The sequence below is a fragment of the Coregonus lavaretus genome, assembly GCF_964263955.1.
Source record: "Coregonus lavaretus genome assembly, contig: HAP1_SCAFFOLD_4274, whole genome shotgun sequence".
In the NCBI taxonomy this organism is placed as follows: Eukaryota; Metazoa; Chordata; class Actinopteri; order Salmoniformes; family Salmonidae; genus Coregonus; species Coregonus lavaretus.
This window is the reverse complement of record NW_028163164.1, coordinates 28867-50328: the sequence shown is the minus strand read 5'-3', so window position 1 is coordinate 50328 and position 21462 is coordinate 28867. Positions and strand designations below refer to the sequence as shown.

The window sequence follows — 21462 nt, the reverse complement described above, 5'->3', positions numbered from 1 at the left end:
GGTGACATGTCTGGTGAGTATGCAGGCCATGGAAGAACTGAGACATTTTCAGCTTCCAGGAATTGTGTACAGAAGGTTGCGACATGGGGCCGTGCATTATCATGCTGAAACATGAGGTGATGGCGGCGGATGAATGGCACGACAATGGGCCTCAGGATCTCATCACGGTATCTCTGTGCATTCAAATTGCCATCGATAAAATGCAATTGTGTTCGTTGTCCGTAGCAGATAAGCCCACCGCCACCATGGGGCGCTCTGTTCACAACGTTGACATCAGAAAACCGCTCATCCACTCAACGCCATGCATGTGGTCTGCGGTTGTGAGGCCGGTTGGACGTACTGCCAAATTCTATGGTAGAGAAATGAACATGAAATTCTCTGGCAACAGCTCTGGTGGACATTCCTGCAGTCAGCATGCCAATTGGACACTCCTTCAAAAAACTTGAGACATCTGTGGCATTGTGTTGTGTGACAAAACGGCACATTTCAGAGTGGCCTTTTATTGTCCCCAGCACAAGGTGCACCTGTGTAATGATCATGCTGTTTAATTAGCTTCTTGATATACCACACCTGTCAGGTGGATGGATTATCTTGACAAAGGAGAAATGCTCACTAACAGGGATGTAAACAAAGTTGTGCACAACATTTTTGAGAAATAAGCTTTTTTGTGCGTATGGAACATTTCTGGGATCTTTTATTTCAGCTCATAAAACATGGGACCAACACTTTACATGTTGCGTTTATATTTTAGTTCATTGTACATGACTGTTAAATCACCCCTGAACAGTCAGGTACTCAGAGAGAGAGACTGAGGGCTAAAATATGACCACAGCTAAAACCAGTCGATTGCCATTTCTCATTTTAATTGAAAGCTTTAGTCTGCGGGAAACAAGTGCTTTACAAAAATGTCTTCATAGTGGAAGACAGAAACTCCTCACACAGATCTGCTATCTTAATTTGACCAGTTTCTCACAGGAAAACATTAGAAGGCTTTTATTTTATTTTATACACTACAAGTTTGCATTTCCTGCTGTGCAGCAAAATTCTCTAAAACAACAGCGTGATCAAATGAAGATAGCAGATCAGTATGATCTCATCACTCACTAACACACACAGGAGAACATGAGTTTTTAAAGCTGATTCTGGGTCAGGGATAGGTTTTATAAAAACACCTGGATGAGGTTTTGGGGGGACAATAAGCAGGCTGGATGCGGGTTAGTGTTTCTAGACCCGTTGCGCATCGGGCCGAACAACGCCATTTATCTGTGACTATAGCACGGACGCTTGTGCCTTGTTATTTAAATATAGGTAGGCTAATCAATCAATCAATCAATCAATCAATCAATCAGTCTTCCACACCTCTGTTTTATTATGGCTCCTCTGTGTGGTGGTCATTCTCCTACACCACCACTAGGGGTTAGGGGTTCATATGAACCCTCTTCTGATGTCAGCCGGCCGGTTCCCAGCAGGCCTCAGCCCCCTTCGTCCAATCAGCCCTCCTGCTGTGGGGTCGTGACCTGGGAGCGGACCAATGGGGTCGTAGCGGGGGCGGGGCAGAATGCCACCGGGGAAGCCAGGTCTCTGGTCGTACTCCCCACCAATGATGCCAGGGGGGTAGAGGGGGAAGGGGCTGTTGGGGAGGGGGTGGAGGGGGTAGAGGGGTGGGGGGGCAGGGTGGTAACGGGGCATGTGGCGGGGATAACTAGCTGCTTCTCTTTTCCACTTGTACTTCCTCTTGTAGAGCTGAAATTAAAATGGTACCAGAGTTAGACAGTGGCTGAAATTAAAATGGTACCAGAGAGTTAGACAGTGGCTGAAATTAAAATGGTACCAGAGAGTTAGACAGTGGCTGAGTTCCAAATGGTACCAGAGAGTTAGACAGTGGCTGAGTTCCAAATGGTACCAGAGAGTTAGACAGTGGCTGAGTTCCAAATGGTACCAGAGAGTTAGACAGTGGCTGAGTTCCAAATGGTACCAGAGAGTTAGACAGTGGCTGAGTTCCAAATGGTACCAGAGAGTTAGACAGTGGCTGAGTCCCAAATGGTACCAGAGAGTTAGACAGTGGCTGAGTCCCAAATGGTACCAGAGAGTTAGACAGTGGCTGAGTTCCAAATGGTACCAGAGAGTTAGACAGTGGCTGACTCCCAAATGGTACCAGAGAGTTAGACAGTGGCTGACTCCCAAATGGTACCAGAGAGTTAGACAGTGGCTGAGTCCCAAATGGTACCAGAGAGTTAGACAGTGGCTGACTCCCAAATGGTACCAGAGAGTTAGACAGTGGCTGAGTCCCAAATGGTACCAGAGAGTTAGACAGTGGCTGAGTCCCAAATGGTACCAGAGAGTTAGACAGTGGCTGAAATTAAAATGGTACCAGAGAGTTAGACAGTGGCTGACTCCCAAATGGTACCAGAGAGTTAGACAGTGGCTGAGTCCCAAATGGTACCAGAGAGTTAGACAGTGGCTGAGTTCCAAATGGTACCAGAGAGTTAGACAGTGGCTGAGTTCCAAATGGTACCAGAGAGTTAGACAGTGGCTGAAATTAAAATGGTACCAGAGAGTTAGACAGTGGCTGACTCCCAAATGGTACCAGAGAGTTAGACAGTGGCTGAGTCCCAAATGGTACCAGAGAGTTAGACAGTGGCTGAAATTAAAATGGTACCAGAGAGTTAGACAGTGGCTGAGTTCCAAATGGTACCAGAGAGTTAGACAGTGGCTGAAATTAAAATGGTACCAGAGAGTTAGACAGTGGCTGACTCCCAAATGGTACCAGAGAGTTAGACAGTGGCTGAGTCCCAAATGGTACCAGAGAGTTAGACAGTGGCTGAAATTAAAATGGTACCAGAGAGTTAGACAGTGGCTGAGTCCCAAATGGTACCAGAGAGTTAGACAGTGGCTGACTCCCAAATGGTACCAGAGAGTTAGACAGTGGCTGAGTCCCAAATGGTACCAGAGAGTTAGACAGTGGCTGACTCCCAAATGGTACCAGAGAGTTAGACAGTGGCTGAGTCCCAAATGGTACCAGAGAGTTAGACAGTGGCTGACTCCCAAATGGTACCAGAGAGTTAGACAGTGGCTGAGTCCCAAATGGTACCAGAGAGTTAGACAGTGGCTGACTCCCAAATGGTACCAGAGAGTTAGACAGTGGCTGAGTCCCAAATGGTACCAGAGAGTTAGACAGTGGCTGAAATTAAAATGGTACCAGAGAGTTAGACAGTGGCTGAGTCCCAAATGGTACCAGAGAGTTAGACAGTGGCTGAGTCCCAAATGGTACCAGAGAGTTAGACAGTGGCTGAAATTAAAATGGTACCAGAGAGTTAGACAGTGGCTGAGTCCCAAATGGTACCAGAGAGTTAGACAGTGGCTGAGTTCCAAATGGTACCAGAGAGTTAGACATTGTGTCCCAAATGGTACCAGAGAGTTAGACAGTGGCTGACTCCCAAATGGTACCAGAGAGTTAGACAGTGGCTGACTCCCAAATGGTACCAGAGAGTTAGACAGTGGCTGAGTCCCAAATGGTACCAGAGAGTTAGACAGTGGCTGAGTCCCAAATGGTACCAGAGAGTTAGACAGTGGCTGACTCCCAAATGGTACCAGAGAGTTAGACAGTGGCTGAGTTCCAAATGGTACCAGAGAGTTAGACAGTGGCTGAGTCCCAAATGGTACCAGAGAGTTAGACAGTGGCTGACTCCCAAATGGTACCAGAGAGTTAGACAGTGGCTGAGTCCCAAATGGTACCAGAGAGTTAGACAGTGGCTGAGTTCCAAATGGTACCAGAGAGTTAGACAGTGGCTGAGTCCCAAATGGTACCAGAGAGTTAGACAGTGGCTGAGTCCCAAATGGTACCATAGAGTTAGACAGTGGCTGACTCCCAATTGGTACCAGAGAGTTAGACAGTGGCTGAGTCCCAAATGGTACCAGAGAGTTAGACAGTGGCTGAGTTCCAAATGGTACCAGAGAGTTAGACAGTGGCTGAAATTAAAATGGTACCAGAGAGTTAGACAGTGGCTGAGTCCCAAATGGTACCAGAGAGTTAGACAGTGGCTGAAATTAAAATGGTACCAGAGAGTTAGACAGTGGCGGAGTCCCAAATGGTACCAGAGAGTTAGACAGTGGCTGAGTCCCAAATGGTACCAGAGAGTTAGACAGTGGCTGAGTCCCAAATGGTACCAGAGAGTTAGACAGTGGCTGAGTCCCAAATGGTACCAGAGAGTTAGACAGTGGCTGACTCCCAATTGGTACCAGAGAGTTAGACATTGTGTCCCAAATGGTACCAGAGAGTTAGACAGTGGCTGAGTTCCAAATGGTACCAGAGAGTTAGACAGTGGCTGAGTTCCAAATGGTACCAGAGAGTTAGACAGTGGCTGAGTTCCAAATGGTACCAGAGAGTTAGACAGTGGCTGAGTCCCAAATGGTACCAGAGAGTTAGATAGTGGCTGAGTCCCAAATGGTACCAGAGAGTTAGACAGTGGCTGAGTCCCAAATGGTACCAGAGAGTTAGACAGTGGCTGAAATTAAAATGGTACCAGAGAGTTAGACAGTGGCTGAGTCCCAAATGGTACCAGAGAGTTAGACAGTGGCTGAGTTCCAAATGGTACCAGAGAGTTAGACAGTGGCTGACTCCCAATTGGTACCAGAGAGTTAGACATTGTGTCCCAAATGGTACCAGAGAGTTAGACAGTGGCTGAGTTCCAAATGGTACCAGAGAGTTAGACAGTGGCTGAAATTAAAATGGTACCAGAGAGTTAGACAGTGGCTGAGTTCCAAATGGTACCAGAGAGTTAGACAGTGGCTGAGTTCCAAATGGTACCAGAGAGTTAGACAGTGGCTGAGTTCCAAATGGTACCAGAGAGTTAGACAGTGGCTGAGTTCCAAATGGTACCAGAGAGTTAGACAGTGGCTGAGTCCCAAATGGTACCAGAGAGTTAGACAGTGGCTGAGTTCCAAATGGTACCAGAGAGTTAGACAGTGGCTGAGTCCCAAATGGTACCAGAGAGTTAGACAGTGGCTGAGTTCCAAATGGTACCAGAGAGTTAGACAGTGGCTGAGTTCCAAATGGTACCAGAGAGTTAGACAGTGGCTGAGTTCCAAATGGTACCAGAGAGTTAGACAGTGGCTGAGTCCCAAATGGTACCAGAGAGTTAGACAGTTGCTGAGTACCAAATGGTACCAGAGAGTTAGACAGTGGCTGACTCCCAAATGGTACCAGAGAGTTAGACAGTGGCTGAGTTCCAAATGGTACCAGAGAGTTAGACAGTGGCTGAGTTCCAATTGGTACCAGAGAGTTAGACAGTGGCTGAGTTCCAAATGGTACCAGAGAGTTAGACAGTGGCTGACTCCCAAATGGTACCAGAGAGTTAGACAGTGGCTGAGTTCCAAATGGTACCAGAGAGTTAGACAGTGGCTGACTCCCAAATGGTACCAGAGAGTTAGACAGTGGCTGAGTTCCAAATGGTACCAGAGAGTTAGACAGTGGCTGAAATTAAAATGGTACCAGAGAGTTAGACAGTGGCTGAGTCCCAAATGGTACCAGAGAGTTAGACAGTGGCTGACTCCCAAATGGTACCAGAGAGTTAGACAGTGGCTGAGTTCCAAATGGTACCAGAGAGTTAGACAGTGGCTGAGTTCCAAATGGTACCAGAGAGTTAGACAGTGGCTGACTCCCAAATGGTACCAGAGAGTTAGACAGTGGCTGACTCCCAAATGGTACCAGAGAGTTAGACAGTGGCTGAAATTAAAATGGTACCAGAGAGTTAGACAGTGGCTGAGTCCCAAATGGTACCAGAGAGTTAGACAGTTGCTGAGTACCAAATGGTACCAGAGAGTTAGACAGTGGCTGAAATTAAAATGGTACCAGAGAGTTAGACAGTGGCTGAGTCCCAAATGGTACCAGAGAAATTAAAATGGTACCAGAGAGTTAGACAGTGGCTGAGTCCCAAATGGTACCAGAGAGTTAGACAGTGGCTGAGTCCCAAATGGTACCAGAGAGTTAGACAGTGGCTGAGTTCCAAATGGTACCAGAGAGTTAGACAGTGGCTGAGTCCCAAATGGTACCAGAGAGTTAGACAGTGGCTGAGTCCCAAATGGTACAAGAGAGTTAGACAGTGGCTGAGTCCCAAATGGTACCAGAGAGTTAGACATTGTGTCCCAAATGGTACCCTATTCCCTATATAGTGCACTACTTTTGACCAGGACCCATAGTGAATAGGGTGCCATTTGGGATTACAGCAGCATGTCATTTCAAAACTTGTTGTCGTTAACATCAATTGATATTGATGAGTTGATATGTGTTTAAAATAAAGACATCTATAGAAAGATGTTGTTAGGAACAGATATTGATGAGACAGCATGTTGCTCTGATGTTAGCTGGGGTTTTATTGATGTCAGATTATAGCTGGGGTTTTATTGATGACAGATTGTAGCTGGGGTTTTATTGATGTCAGATTATAGCTGGGGTTTTACTGATGTCAGATTGTAGCTGGGGTTTTACTGATGTCAGATTGTAGCTGGGGTTTTACTGATGTCAGATTATAGCTGGGGTTTTACTGATGTCAGATTGTAGCTGGGGTTTTACTGATGTCAGATTGTAGCTGGGGTTTTACTGATGTCAGATTATAGCTGGGATTTTATTGATGTCAGATCGTACCTGGGGTTTTATTGATGACAGATTGTAGCTGGGGTTTTACTGATGTCAGATTATAGCTGGGGTTTTACTGATGTCAGATTGTAGCTGGGGTTTTACTGATGTCAGATTGTAGCTGGGATTTTATTGATGTCAGATCGTACCTGGGGTTTTATTGATGACAGATTGTAGCTGGGGTTTTATTGATGACAGATTGTAGCTGGGGTTTTATTGATGACAGATTGTAGCTGGGGTTTTATTGATGTCAGATTATAGCTGGGGTTTTACTGATGTCAGATTGTAGCTGGGGTTTTACTGATGTCAGATTGTAGCTGGGGTTTTACTGATGTCAGATTATAGCTGGGGTTTTACTGATGTCAGATTGTAGCTGGGGTTTTACTGATGTCAGATTGTAGCTGGGATTTTATTGATGTCAGATCGTACCTGGGGTTTTATTGATGACAGATTGTAGCTGGGGTTTTATTGATGACAGATTGTAGCTGGGGTTTTATTGATGACAGATTGTAGCTGGGGTTTTATTGATGTCAGATTGTAGCTGGGGTTTTATTGATGACAGATTGTAGCTGGGGTTTTATTGATGTCAGATTGTAGCTGGGGTTTTATTGATGTCAGATCGTAGCTGTTTTTTTTATTGATGACAGATTGTAGCTGGGGTTTTATTGATGTCAGATTGTAGCTGGGGTTTTATTGATGTCAGATTGTAGCTGGGGTTTTATTGATGTCAGATTGTAGCTGGGTTTTTTATTGATGACAGATTGTAGCTGGGGTTTTATTGATGTCAGATTGTAGCTGGGGTTTTATTGATGTCAGATTGTAGCTGGGGTTTTATTGATGTCAGATCGTAGCTGGGGTTTTATTGATGTCAGATCGTAGCTGTTTTTTTTATTGATGACAGATTGTAGCTGGGGTTTTATTGATGTCAGATTGTAGCTGGGGTTTTATTGATGTCAGATTGTAGCTGGGGTTTGATGTCAGATTGTAGCTGGGGTTTTATTGATGTCAGATTGTAGCTGGGGTTTTATTGATGTCAGATTGTAGCTGGGGTTTTATTGATGTCAGATTGTAGCTGTTTTTTTTTATTGATGACAGATTGTAGCTGGGGTTTTATTGATGACATATTGTAGCTGGGGGTTTTATTGATGTCAGATTGTAGCTGGGGTTTTATTGATGTCAGATTGTAGCTGGGGTTTTATTGATGTCAGATCGTAGCTGGGGTTTTATTGATGACATATTGTAGCTGGGGTTTTATTGATGTCAGATTGTAGCTGGGGTTTTATTGATGTCAGATTGTAGCTGGGGTTTTATTGATGTCAGATTGTAGCTGGGGTTTTATTGATGTCAGATCGTAGCTGGGGTTTTATTGATGACATATTGTAGCTGGGGTTTTATTGATGTCAGATTGTAGCTGGGGTTTTATTGATGTCAGATTGTAGCTGGGGTTTTATTGATGTCAGATTGTAGCTGGGGTTTTATTGATGTCAGATCGTAGCTGGGGTTTTATTGATGACATATTGTAGCTGGGGTTTTTATTGATGTCAGATCGTAGCTGGGATTTTTATTGATGTCAGATCGTAGCTGGGGGTTGTACTGATGTCAGATCCGTAGCTGTTTTTTTTATTGATGTCAGATCGTAGCTGGGATTTTTATTTATGTCAGATCGTAGCTGGGGGTTGTATTGATGTCAGATCGTAGCTGTTTTTTTTATTGATGACAGATTGTAGCTGGGGTTTTATTGATGTCAGATTGTAGCTGGGGGTTTTATTGATGTCAGATTGTAGCTGGGGTTTTATTGATGTCAGATTGTAGCTGGGGTTTTATTGATGTCAGATCGTAGCTGGGGTTTTATTGATGTCAGATCGTAGCTGGGGTTTTATTGATGTCGGATCGTAGCTGGGGTTTTATTGATGTCAGATCGTAGCTGGGGGTTGTATTGATGTCAGATCGTAGCTGGGGGTTGTATTGATGTCAGATCGTAGCTGTTTTTTTATTGATGACAGATTGTAGCTGGGGTTTTATTGATGTCAGATTGTAGCTGGGGGTTTTATTGATGTCAGATTGTAGCTGGGGTTTTATTGATGACAGATTGTAGCTGGGGTTTTATTGATGTCAGATTGTAGCTGGGATTTTATTGATGTCAGATCGTAGCTGGGGTTTTATTGATGACAGATCGTAGCTGGGGTTTTATTGATGACAGATTGTAGCTGGGGGTTTTATTGATGACAGATTGTAGCTGGGGTTTTATTGATGTCAGATCGTAGCTGGGGTTTTATTGATGTCAGATCGTAGCTGGGGGTTTATTGATGTCAGATTGTAGCTGGGGTTTTATTGATGTCAGATTGTAGCTGGGGTTTTATTGATGTCAGATTGTAGCTGGGGTTTTATTGATGTCAGATTGTAGCTGGGGTTTTATTGATGTCAGATCGTAGCTGGGGTTTTATTGATGTCAGATCGTAGCTGTTTTTTTTATTGATGACAGATTGTAGCTGGGGTTTTATTGATGTCAGATTGTAGCTGGGGTTTTATTGATGTCAGATTGTAGCTGGGGTTTTATTGATGTCAGATTGTAGCTGGGGTTTTATTGATGTCAGATTGTAGCTGTTTTTTTTTATTGATGACAGATTGTAGCTGGGGTTTTATTGATGACATATTGTAGCTGGGGGTTTTATTGATGTCAGATTGTAGCTGGGGTTTTATTGATGTCAGATTGTAGCTGGGGTTTTATTGATGTCAGATCGTAGCTGGGGTTTTATTGATGACATATTGTAGCTGGGGTTTTATTGATGTCAGATTGTAGCTGGGGTTTTATTGATGTCAGATTGTAGCTGGGGTTTTATTGATGTCAGATTGTAGCTGGGGTTTTATTGATGTCAGATCGTAGCTGGGGTTTTATTGATGACATATTGTAGCTGGGGTTTTATTGATGTCAGATTGTAGCTGGGGTTTTATTGATGTCAGATTGTAGCTGGGGTTTTATTGATGTCAGATTGTAGCTGGGGTTTTATTGATGTCAGATTGTAGCTGGGGTTTTATTGATGTCAGATCGTAGCTGGGGTTTTATTGATGACATATTGTAGCTGGGGTTTTTATTGATGTCAGATCGTAGCTGGGATTTTTATTGATGTCAGATCGTAGCTGGGGGTTGTACTGATGTCAGATCCGTAGCTGTTTTTTTTATTGATGTCAGATCGTAGCTGGGATTTTTATTGATGTCAGATCGTAGCTGGGGGTTGTATTGATGTCAGATCGTAGCTGTTTTTTTTATTGATGACAGATTGTAGCTGGGGTTTTATTGATGTCAGATTGTAGCTGGGGGTTTTATTGATGTCAGATTGTAGCTGGGGTTTTATTGATGTCAGATTGTAGCTGGGGTTTTATTGATGTCAGATCGTAGCTGGGGTTTTATTGATGTCAGATCGTAGCTGGGGTTTTATTGATGTCGGATCGTAGCTGGGGTTTTATTGATGTCAGATCGTAGCTGGGGGTTGTATTGATGTCAGATCGTAGCTGGGGGTTGTATTGATGTCAGATCGTAGCTGTTTTTTTATTGATGACAGATTGTAGCTGGGGTTTTATTGATGTCAGATTGTAGCTGGGGGTTTTATTGATGTCAGATTGTAGCTGGGGTTTTATTGATGACAGATTGTAGCTGGGGTTTTATTGATGTCAGATCGTAGCTGGGGTTTTATTGATGACAGATCGTAGCTGGGGTTTTATTGATGACAGATTGTAGCTGGGGGTTTTATTGATGACAGATTGTAGCTGGGGTTTTATTGATGTCAGATCGTAGCTGGGGTTTTATTGATGTCAGATCGTAGCTGGGGGTTTATTGATGTCAGATTGTAGCTGGGGTTTTATTGATGTCAGATTGTAGCTGGGGTTTTATTGATGTCAGATTGTAGCTGGGGTTTTATTGATGTCAGATTGTAGCTGGGGTTTTATTGATGTCAGATTGTAGCTGGGGTTTTATTGATGTCAGATCGTAGCTGGGGTTTTATTGATGACATATTGTAGCTGGGGTTTTTATTGATGTCAGATCGTAGCTGGGATTTTTATTGATGTCAGATCGTAGCTGGGGGTTGTACTGATGTCAGATCCGTAGCTGTTTTTTTTATTGATGTCAGATCGTAGCTGGGATTTTTATTGATGTCAGATCGTAGCTGGGGGTTGTATTGATGTCAGATCGTAGCTGTTTTTTTTATTGATGACAGATTGTAGCTGGGGTTTTATTGATGTCAGATTGTAGCTGGGGGTTTTATTGATGTCAGATTGTAGCTGGGGTTTTATTGATGTCAGATTGTAGCTGGGGTTTTATTGATGTCAGATCGTAGCTGGGGTTTTATTGATGTCAGATCGTAGCTGGGGTTTTATTGATGTCGGATCGTAGCTGGGGTTTTATTGATGTCAGATCGTAGCTGGGGGTTGTATTGATGTCAGATCGTAGCTGGGGGTTGTATTGATGTCAGATCGTAGCTGTTTTTTTATTGATGACAGATTGTAGCTGGGGTTTTATTGATGTCAGATTGTAGCTGGGGGTTTTATTGATGTCAGATTGTAGCTGGGTTTTTATTGATGACAGATTGTAGCTGGGGTTTTATTGATGTCAGATTGTAGCTGGGATTTTATTGATGTCAGATCGTAGCTGGGGTTTTATTGATGACAGATCGTAGCTGGGGTTTTATTGATGACAGATTGTAGCTGGGGGTTTTATTGATGACAGATTGTAGCTGGGGTTTTATTGATGTCAGATCGTAGCTGGGGTTTTATTGATGTCAGATCGTAGCTGGGGGTTTATTGATTTCTAAAGCAGTCACTAATGAACAGAGACTTACTATCCGTGGGTTGATTCCAGAGATGATGAGCAATATAAATACAGCTGACAAATGCTGCTGGACAAATAGATTTATTCAAAGTGCATAGTCAATATATAGAATACTATGATCTGACTCACCTCTCTCCATTGAGTGTCTCTGGCTCTGCTGTGGTCTTGGCAGTCTGCAAAAAAATTAAATAAGAATCTTCATCACACGACATGCACTCACTAACTAACATATCTTTAATACAGTCACCAACACATCTCAGGAGAACAGGCATAGCTCTGCTCTGACATTTAGAATCAGACTGTCTTGTCTGTCTGTCTGTCTCTCTGCCTGTCTGCCTGTCTGCCTGTCTGTCTGTCTGTCTGCCTGCCTGCCTGCCTGCCTGCCTGCCTGTCTGCACCCTGAGGAGAGGAACAGACACCTTTAAAGCAGAGACTGCCTCTGGCATTCAGAGACATCATTCAGGGAGGGAACCATCGATGCAGTCAATGAATCAGAATACAACACCATCGATGCAGTCAATGAATCAGAATACAACACCATCGATGCAGTCAATGAATCAGAATACAACACCATCGATGCAGTCAATGAATCAGAATACAACACCATCGATGCAGTCAATGAATCAGAATACAACACCATCGATGCAGTCAATGAATCATAATCATAATACAACAATACAATTTGAAAGAAAGTACATATGGTGGCATAACATTAATTTCTCTTTACATGACGTTTCAGTCATTTAACAGCCACTCTTACCCAGCGAGACCTCCAGCTAGACCTCCTGTCTTTTAAGGTGCGTTTCTAAATATATCCCTGTGTGTTCCTCTTACCCCTGAAGTCTCTGTGGTAGAGGTGTCTCCAGAGGGCAGGGTCTGTGGTGGCCTGGTGGAGGTGTCTGTTGACTGAGGAGAGGGCCAGGAGAGAGGAGACGTCCAGCAGTCTCAGCACCCTCAGTAACAGCTCCGGAGGAAGGACTGGCAGGCCAAACACTGCTGGCAGGGCCATGGCTGTTATACCACCAGGGGGAGACAGAGAGTCAAAACACAGAGAGATGGTTAGTTACAACACTGCTGGCAGGGCCATGGCTGTCATACCACCAGACACCAGGGGGAGACAGGGAGTCAAAACACAGAGAGATGGTTAGTTACAACACTGCTGGCAGGACCATGGCTGTCATACCACCAGACACCAGGGGGAGACAGGGAGTCAAAACACAGAGAGATGGTTAGTTACAACACTGCTGGCAGGACCATGGCTGTCATACCACCAGGGGGAGACAGGGAGTCAAAACACAGAGAGATGGTTAGTTACAACACTGCTGGCAGGGCCATGGCTGTCATACCACCAGGGGGAGACAGGGAGTCAAAACACAGAGAGATGGTTAGTTACAACACTGCTGGCAGGGCCATGGCTGTCATACCACCAGGGGGAGACAGGGAGTCAAAACACAGAGAGATGGTTAGTTACAACACTGCTGGCAGGGCCATGGCTGTTATACCACCAGGGGGAGACAGGGAGTCAAAACACAGAGAGATGGTTAGTTACAACACTGCTGGCAGGGCCATGGCTGTTATACCACCAGGGGGAGACAGGGAGTCAAAACACAGAGAGATGGTTAGTTACAACACTGCTGGCAGGGCCATGGCTGTTATACCACCAGGGGGAGACAGGGAGTCATGGATTGGACACATATTGGCCATTAACATTTGCTATTCAATGATTTTATATGATTGCAGTGATATCTGAGAGACCAATGTCATATTTCCATATATTTCCTTCTTAATAACAGTACTACATATCTACTTCACAGTACTATATATTTCTTAATAACAGTACTACATATCTACTTCACAGTACTATTTATTTCTTAATACCAGTACTACATATCTACTTCACAGTACTATTGATTTCTTAATAACAGTACTACATATCTACTTCACAGTACTATTTATTTCTTAATAACAGTTCTACATATCTACTTCACAGTACTATTTATTTATTAATAACAGTACTACATATCTACTTCACAGTACTATTTCTTTCTTAATAACAGTACTACATATCTACTTCACAGTACTATTTCTTTCTTAATAACAGTTCTACATATCTACTTCACAGTACTATTTATTTATTAATAACAGTACTACATATCTACTTCACAGTACTATTTCTTTCTTAATAACAGTACTACATATCTACTTCACAGTACTATTTATTTCTTAATAACAGTTCTACATATCTACTTCACAGTACTATTTATTTATTAATAACAGTACTACATATCTACTTCACAGTACTATTTCTTTCTTAATAACAGTTCTACATATCTACTTCACAGTACTATTTATTTATTAATAACAGTACTACATATCTACTTCACAGTACTATTTATTTCTTAATAACAGTTCTACATATCTACTTCACAGTACTATTTATTTATTAATAACAGTTCTACATATCTACTTCACAGTACTATTTATTTATTAATAACAGTACTACATATCTACTTCACAGTACTATTTCTTTCTTAATAACAGTTCTACATATCTACTTCACAGTACTATTTCTTTCTTAATAACAGTTCTACATATCTACTTCACAGTACTATTTATTTCTTAATACCAGTACTACATATCTACTTCACAGTACTATTTATTTATTAATAACAGTACTACATATTTACTTCACAGTACCTTCTCTGGCTGCAGCTATCAGAGGATACACCATCTGGTCTTTGAAGATCCGGGACAGCTTCCTCAGCTCTGTGTAGACGGCCGCTGCACTGTCACCTGCAGATCAACAGACAGAACAGACACTGTCACCTGCAGATCAACAGACAGAACAGACACTGTCACCTGCAGATCAACAGACAGAACAGACACTGTCACCTGCAGATCAACAGACAGAAAAGACACTGTCACATGTGGCTCAACAGACAGAACAGACACTATCACCTGCAGATACACAGACAGAACAGACACTGTCACCTGCAGATCAACAGACAGAAAAGACACTGTCAACTGTGGATCAACAGACAGAACAGACACTATCACCTGCGGATAAACAGACAGAACAGACACTATCACCTGCGGATAAACAGACAGAACAGACACTATCACCTGCAGATCAACAGAAACATTTACATTACATTTACATTTGAGTCATTTAGCAGACGCTCTTATCCAGAGAGAAAGAACAGACACTGTCACCTGCAGATCAACAGACAGAACAGACACTATCACCTGCAGATACACAGAAAGAACAGACACTATCACCTGCAGATCAACAGAAAGAACAGACACTATCACCTGCAGATCAACAGACAGAACAGACACTATCACCTGCAGATCAACAGACAGAACATACTATCACCTGTGGTTCAACAGACAGAACAGACAAAGCGATAAACGTCAACAGACAAACCTGAGCACTCCAAGCTCTAAATGTACAATCTTGCAGTGACCAGATACAGACACAGAGTCTGAAACACACTAACCTGTCCACTGGTCAGTCACCAGACACACACTAACCTGTCCACTGGTCAGTCACCAGACACACACTAACCTGTCCACTGGTCAGTCACCAGACACACACTAACCTGTCCACTGGTCAGTCACCAGATACACACTAACCTGTCCACTGGTCAGTCACCAGATACACTCTAACCTGTCCACTGGTCAGTCACCAGACACACACTAACCTGTCCACTGGTCAGTCACCAGATACACTCTAACCTGTCCACTGGTCGGTCACCAGATACACACTAACCTGTCCACTGGTCGGTCACCAGATACACACTAACCTGTCCACTGGTCAGTCACCAGATACACACTAACCTGTCCACTGGTCAGTCACCAGACACACTCTAACCTGTCCACTGGTCAGTCACCAGATACACACTAACCTGTCCACTGGTCAGTCACCAGACACACACTAACCTGTCCACTGGTCAGTCACCAGACACACACTAACCTGTCCACTGGTCAGTCACTAGACACACACTAACCTGTCCACTGGTCAGTCACCAGACACACACTAACCTGTCCACTGGTCAGTCACCAGACACACACTAACCTGTCCACTGGTCAGTCACCAGATACAGACACACACTAACCTGTCCACTGGTCAGTCACCAGATACAGACACACACTAACCTGTCCACTGGTCAGTCACCAGATACACACTAACCTGTCCACTGGTCAGTCACCAGATACACACTAACCTGTCCACTGGTCAGTCACCAGACACACACTAACCTGTCCACTGGTCGGTCACCAGATACACACTAACCTGTCCACTGGTCAGTCACCAGACACACACTAACCTGTCCACTGGTCGGTCACCAGATACACACTAACCTGTCCACTGGTCAGTCACCAGATACAGACACACACTAACCTGTCCACTGGTCAGTCACCAGATACACACTAACCTGTCCACTGGTCAGTCACCAGATACACACTAACCTGTCCACTGGTCAGTCACCAGACACACACTAACCTGTCCACTGGTCGGTCACCAGATACACACTAACCTGTCCACTGGTCAGTCACTAGACACACACTAACCTGTCCACTGGTCAGTCACCAGATACAGACACACACTAACCTGTCCACTGGTCAGTCACTAGACACACACTAACCTGTCCACTGGTCAGTCACCAGATACACACTAACCTGTCCACTGGTCAGTCACCAGACACACACTAACCTGTCCACTGGTCAGTCACTAGACACACACTAACCTGTCCACTGGTCAGTCACCAGATACACACTAACCTGTCCACTGGTCAGTCACTAGACACACACTAACCTGTCCACTGGTCAGTCACCAGATACAGACACACACTAACCTGTCCACTGGTCGGTCACCAGATACACACTAACCTGTCCACTGGTCGGTCACCAGATACACACTAACCTGTCCACTGGTCAGTCACCAGATACAGACACACACTAACCTGTCCACTGGTCAGTCACCAGATACAGACACACACTAACCTGTCCACTGGTCAGTCACCAGACACACACTAACCTGTCCACTGGTCAGTCACCAGACACACACTAACCTGTCCACTGGTCAGTCACCAGATACACACTAACCTGTCCACAGGTCAGTCACCAGACACACACTAACCTGTCCACTGGTCGGTCACCAGACACACACTAACCTGTCCACTGGTCAGTCACCAGACACACACTAACCTGTCCACTGGTCAGTCACCAGATACACACTAACCTGTCCACTGGTCGGTCACCAGATACACACTAACCTGTCCACTGGTCAGTCACCAGATACAGACACACACTAACCTGTCCATTGGTCGGTCACCAGATACACACTAACCTGTCCACTGGTCAGTCACCAGATACACACTAACCTGTCCACTGGTCAGTCACCAGACACACACTAACCTGTCCACTGGTCAGTCACCAGACACACACTAACCTGTCCACTGGTCAGTCACCAGATACACACTAACCTGTCCACTGGTCAGTCACCAGACACACACTAACCTGTCCACTGGTCAGTCACCAGATACACACTAACCTGTCCACTGGTCAGTCACCAGATACACACTAACCTGTCCACTGGTCGGTCACCAGATACACACTAACCTGTCCACTGGTCAGTCACCAGATACAGACACACACTAACCTGTCCATTGGTCGGTCACCAGACACACACTAACCTGTCCACTGGTCAGTCACCAGATACACTCTAACCTGTCCACTGGTCAGTCACCAGATACACACTAACCTGTCCACTGGTCAGTCACTAGACACACACTAACCTGTCCACTGGTCAGTCACCAGACACACACTAACCTGTCCACTGGTCAGTCACCAGATACACACTAACCTGTCCACTGGTCAGTCACCAGATACAGACACACACTAACCTGTCCACTGGTCAGTCACCAGATACACACTAACCTGTCCACTGGTCAGTCACCAGACACACACTAACCTGTCCACTGGTCAGTCACCAGATACACACTAACCTGTCCACTGGTCAGTCACCAGATACAGACACACACTAACCTGTCCACTGGTCAGTCACCAGACACACACTAACCTGTCCACTGGTCAGTCACCAGACACACACTAACCTGTCCACTGGTCAGTCACCAGATACACACTAACCTGTCCACTGGTCAGTCACCAGATACACACTAACCTGTCCACTGGTCAGTCACCAGACACACACTAACCTGTCCACTGGTCAGTCACCAGATACAGACACACACTAACCTGTCCATTGGTCGGTCAGCAGACACACACTAACCTGTCCACTGGTCAGTCACCAGACACACACTAACCTGTCCATTGGTCAGTCACCAGATACACACTAACCTGTCCACTGGTCAGTCACCAGACACACACTAACCTGTCCACTGGTCAGTCACCAGATACACACTAACCTGTCCACTGGTCAGTCACCAGATACACACTAACCTGTCCACTGGTCAGTCACCAGACACACACTAACCTGTCCACTGGTCAGTCACCAGATACAGACACACACTAACCTGTCCACTGGTCGGTCACCAGATACACACTAACCTGTCCACTGGTCAGTCACCAGACACACACTAACCTGTCCACTGGTCGGTCACCAGATACACACTAACCTGTCCACTGGTAAGTCACCAGACACACACTAACCTGTCCACTGGTCGGTCACCAGATACACACTAACCTGTCCACTGGTCAGTCACCAGATACAGACACACACTAACCTGTCCACTGGTCGGTCACCAGATACAAACTAACCTGTCCACTGGTCAGTCACCAGACACACACTAACCTGTCCATTGGTCAGTCACCAGATACACACTAACCTGTCCACTGGTAAGTCACCAGACACACACTAACCTGTCCACTGGTCGGTCACCAGATACACACTAACCTGTCCACTGGTCAGTCACCAGACACACACTAACCTGTCCACTGGTCAGTCACCAGATACAGACACACACTAACCTGTCCACTGATCGGTCACCAGACACACACTAACCTGTCCACTGGTCGGTCACCAGATACACACTAACCTGTCCACTGGTCAGTCACCAGACACACACTAACCTGTCCATTGGTCAGTCACCAGATACACACTAACCTGTCCACTGGTAAGTCACCAGACACACACTAACCTGTCCACTGGTCGGACACCAGATACACACTAACCTGTCCACTGGTCAGTCACCAGACACACACTAACCTGTCCACTGGTCAGTCACCAGACACACACTAACCTGTCCACTGGTCAGTCACCAGACACACACTAACCTGTCCACTGGTCAGTCACCAGACACAAACTAACCTGTCCACTGGTCAGTCACCAGACACACACTAACCTGTCCACTGGTCGGTCACCAGACACACACTAACCTGTCCACTGGTCAGTCACCAGACACACACTAACCTGTCCACTGGTCAGTCACCAGACACACACTAACCTGTCCACTGGTCAGTCACCAGATACAGACACACACTAACCTGTCCACTGGTCAGTCACCAGATACAGACTAACCTGTCCACTGGTCAGTCACCAGACACACACTAACCTGTCCACTGGTCAGTCACCAGACACACACTAACCTGTCCACTGGTCAGTCACCAGATACAGATACACACTAACCTGTCCACTGGTCAGTCACCAGATACACTCTAACCTGTCCACTGGTCAGTCACCAGATACAGATACACACTAACCTGTCCACTGGTCAGTCACCAGATACACTCTAACCTGTCCACTGGTCAGTCACCAGATACAGACACACACTAACCTGTCCACTGGTCGGTCACCAGATACACACTAACCTGTCCACTGGTCGGTCACCAGATACACACTAACCTGTCCATTGGTCAGTCACCAGATACACTCTAACCTGTCCACTGGTCAGTCACCAGATACACACTAACCTGTCCACTGGTCGGTCACCAGATACACACTAACCTGTCCACTGGTCAGTCACCAGACACACACTAACCTGTCCACTGGTCAGTCACCAGATACACACTAACCTGTCCACTGGTCAGTCACCAGACACACACTAACCTGTCCACTGGTCAGTCACCAGACACACTCTAACCTGTCCCCTGGTCAGTCACCAGACACACACTAACCTGTCCACTGGTCAGTCACCAGACACACACTAACCTGTCCACTGGTCAGTCACCAGACACACACTAACCTGTCCACTGGTCGGTCACCAGATACACACTAACCTGTCCACTGGTCAGTCACCAGACACACACTAACCTGTCCATTGGTCAGTCACCAGATACACACTAACCTGTCCACTGGTCAGTCACCAGACACACACTAACCTGTCCACTGGTCAGTCACCAGATACAGACACACACTAACCTGTCCATTGGTCGGTCACCAGACACACACTAACCTGTCCACTGGTCAGTCACCAGACACACACTAACCTGTCCACTGGTCAGTCACCAGATACACACTAACCTGTCCACTGGTCAGTCACCAGACACACACTAACCTGTCCACTGGTCAGTCACCAGATACACACTAACCTGTCCACTGGTCAGTCACCAGATACACACTAACCTGTCCACTGGTCAGTCACCAGATACAGACACACACTAACCTGTCCACTGGTCAGTCACCAGATACAGACACACACTAACCTGTCCACTGGTCGGTCACCAGACACACACTAACCTGTCCACTGGTCAGTCACCAGATACACACTAACCTGTCCACTGGTCAGTCACCAGACACACACTAACCTGTCCACTGGTCAGTCACCAGATACAGACACACACTAACCTGTCCACTGGTCGGTCACCAGATACACACTAACCTGTCCACTGGTCAGTCACCAGACACACACTAACCTGTCCACTGGTCGGTCACCAGATACACACTAACCTGTCCACTGGTAAGTCACCAGACACACACTAACCTGTCCACTGGTCGGTCACCAGATACACACTAACCTGTCCACTGGTCAGTCACCAGACACACACTAACCTGTCCACTGGTCAGTCACCAGATACAGACACACACTAACCTGTCCACTGGTCGGTCACCAGATACACACTAACCTGTCCACTGGTCAGTCACCAGACACACACTAACCTGTCCATTGGTCAGTCACCAGATACACACTAACCTGTCCACTGGTAAGTCACCAGACACACACTAACCTGTCCACTGGTCGGTCACCAGATACACACTAACCTGTCCACTGGTCAGTCACCAGACACACACTAACCTGTCCACTGGTCAGTCACCAGATACAGACACACACTAACCTGTCCACTGATCGGTCACCAGACACACACTAACCTGTCCACTGGTCGGTCACCAGATACACACTAACCTGTCCACTGGTCAGTCACCAGACACACACTAACCTGTCCATTGGTCAGTCACCAGATACACACTAACCTGTCCACTGGTAAGTCACCAGACACACACTAACCTGTCCACTGGTCAGTCACCAGATACACACTAACCTGTCCACTGGTCAGTCACCAGACACACACTAACCTGTCCACTGGTCAGTCACCAGACACACACTAACCTGTCCACTGGTCGGTCACCAGATACACACTAACCTGTCCACTGGTCAGTCACCAGACACACACTAACCTGTCCACTGGTCAGTCACCAGACACACACTAACCTGTCCACTGGTCAGTCACCAGACACACACTAACCTGTCCACTGGTCGGTCACCAGACACACACTAACCTGTCCACTGGTCAGTCACCAGACACACACTAACCTGTCCACTGGTCAGTCACCAGACACACACTAACCTGTCCACTGGTCAGTCACCAGATACAGACTAACCTGTCCACTGGTCAGTCACCAGACACACACTAACCTGTCCACTGGTCAGTCACCAGACACACACTAACCTGTCCACTGGTCAGTCACCAGATACAGATACACACTAACCTGTCCACTGGTCAGTCACCAGATACACTCTAACCTGTCCACTGGTCAGTCACCAGA

General features: G+C 45.7%; 1 protein-coding gene across 1 annotated transcript in view; it reads right to left on the bottom strand.

Annotated features, from left to right (window-relative positions):
* Nucleotides 1-676: 676 nt before the first annotated feature.
* LOC311118423 (F-box only protein 7-like) overlaps nt 677-21462 on the bottom strand; it is a 37104-nt gene continuing 16318 nt past the window's right edge. Inside the window, exons 7-10 of the mRNA XM_084193224.1 lie at nt 14157-14252; nt 12294-12470; nt 11589-11632; nt 677-1743 (exon numbers count right to left, since the gene is read on the bottom strand). Of these exons, the coding sequence (XP_084049350.1) occupies nt 1426-1743; nt 11589-11632; nt 12294-12470; nt 14157-14252 (635 nt within the window). The 3' untranslated portion in view covers nt 677-1425. The remainder of the gene's footprint in view (nt 1744-11588; nt 11633-12293; nt 12471-14156; nt 14253-21462) is intronic.